Here is a 1,330-nt window from a genome sequence, read left to right on the forward strand (position 1 = left end):
TGAATGGAAGAGGAAATATGAAGCTGATATCTTGATTTTCTTTTCTTTCGGCCCAATCCAGAACAAACTTCTGCACAGAGACTGATTTTCCAATGCCAGCAACTCCTTTTGTCAGTACAGTTCTGATCTGCTCGTCTTGTTCAGGTGCTTCAAACACATTTGTGCACTCAACCTGTATCTCCTGTGATTCATGACGTCTGGAAGCAACTTCAATCTGTCTCACCTCATGTTCAGTATTGACCTGTTCACTACAACCCTGAGTGATATAGAGATCTGTGTAGATGTTCTTCAGAAGTGTAGAGTCACCTTGCTTTGCAATTCCTTCAAACACACATTCATACTTCTTCTTTAGGCTACATTTTAGCTGATGATTGAAGAACAGCTCATCTAAACAGAAACAAAAATACAGTTATTTTTAATCTTATTTTCTCTCCTACATTTATAAGTGACAGTCTGACAGATGATCACGAGTCTCTTACCTTCTAGAGTATCAGCAGCTTCATCTTGCTTCATCTCTCTCAGGAAGCAGAGCGTGAGATCAAGAGCTGCTTCTTTGTTACTGCATCTGTTCTCATTAAACTCCTTCACAAAGTATTGCATGTTCTCTTTTTGTAATATTTTCTTAAACTTTTCCAGTTCTTTTGTAAGTTCTCTTTTTGTAATATTTTCTTAAACTTTTCCAGTTCTTTCTTTAAAAATGTGATAATTTTGCTCTCAAGTTCCTGCAAAGCAAGACAAAAATGAATGTCAGAAAAAAATCTTCATATATATTTGGTAAAAATTATTTATTCAGTATTGACAAATATTCATAAAAAATAAAGTTGAGACAAATATTAATTAGCTGTAAATATTAATTAAAATAGGTTCTTAAAAAGAAAACGAGAAATAAAATGTATGTCACACTCTTATTTAATAACATATTTGTTTATTATAATTATTAAATATTCCTCAAAATGTGTTTTATTACCTGGAAGATCTGCAGGAGACTGTCTGTAAAATTATTGTGGTTCCTGTGAGACTGTAAATCTGGATCTAATGTTTCATACTGAAGCCTGATAGTAAATAAAATACATCAAAATACTGCATTTTTAGGACAAATATGACCAAAATATCTTGTAAACATTTTTAGCAAAGAGAAAAACAATACTGTGAAAAATTTATGGACTATAAGTTTTATGATAATTATTCGCTGATACACTTTCTGACACAGTCTATGTTTAAAGAAAAATAAGAAACACATCAAATACCGTTTGCTTCGTGTTGTTTCTTCACTGAAGTATGGTCCTTCTTCCTTTGACTCGTCACTCTTCACAGACACATGTGAGCCTGA

General features: G+C 32.7%; 1 protein-coding gene across 1 annotated transcript; it reads right to left on the reverse strand.

Annotated features, from left to right (window-relative positions):
* Window positions 1-4: 4 nt before the first annotated feature.
* LOC107740736 (uncharacterized) lies at window positions 5-1,324 on the reverse strand (the record flags this gene model as incomplete). The annotated part of the gene is made up of 5 exons (XM_016553243.1): window positions 5-387; window positions 480-591; window positions 639-722; window positions 968-1,052; window positions 1,248-1,324. Coding segments are annotated over 5 exons (741 nt in total), but the record flags the coding sequence as incomplete, so codon positions are not given.
* Window positions 1,325-1,330: the final 6 nt, after the last annotated feature.

The sequence above is a fragment of the Sinocyclocheilus rhinocerous genome, unplaced genomic scaffold (genome assembly GCF_001515625.1).
Source record: "Sinocyclocheilus rhinocerous isolate Xijiao unplaced genomic scaffold, SAMN03320098_v1.1 scaffold34465, whole genome shotgun sequence".
NCBI classification, from domain to species: Eukaryota; Metazoa; Chordata; class Actinopteri; order Cypriniformes; family Cyprinidae; genus Sinocyclocheilus; species Sinocyclocheilus rhinocerous.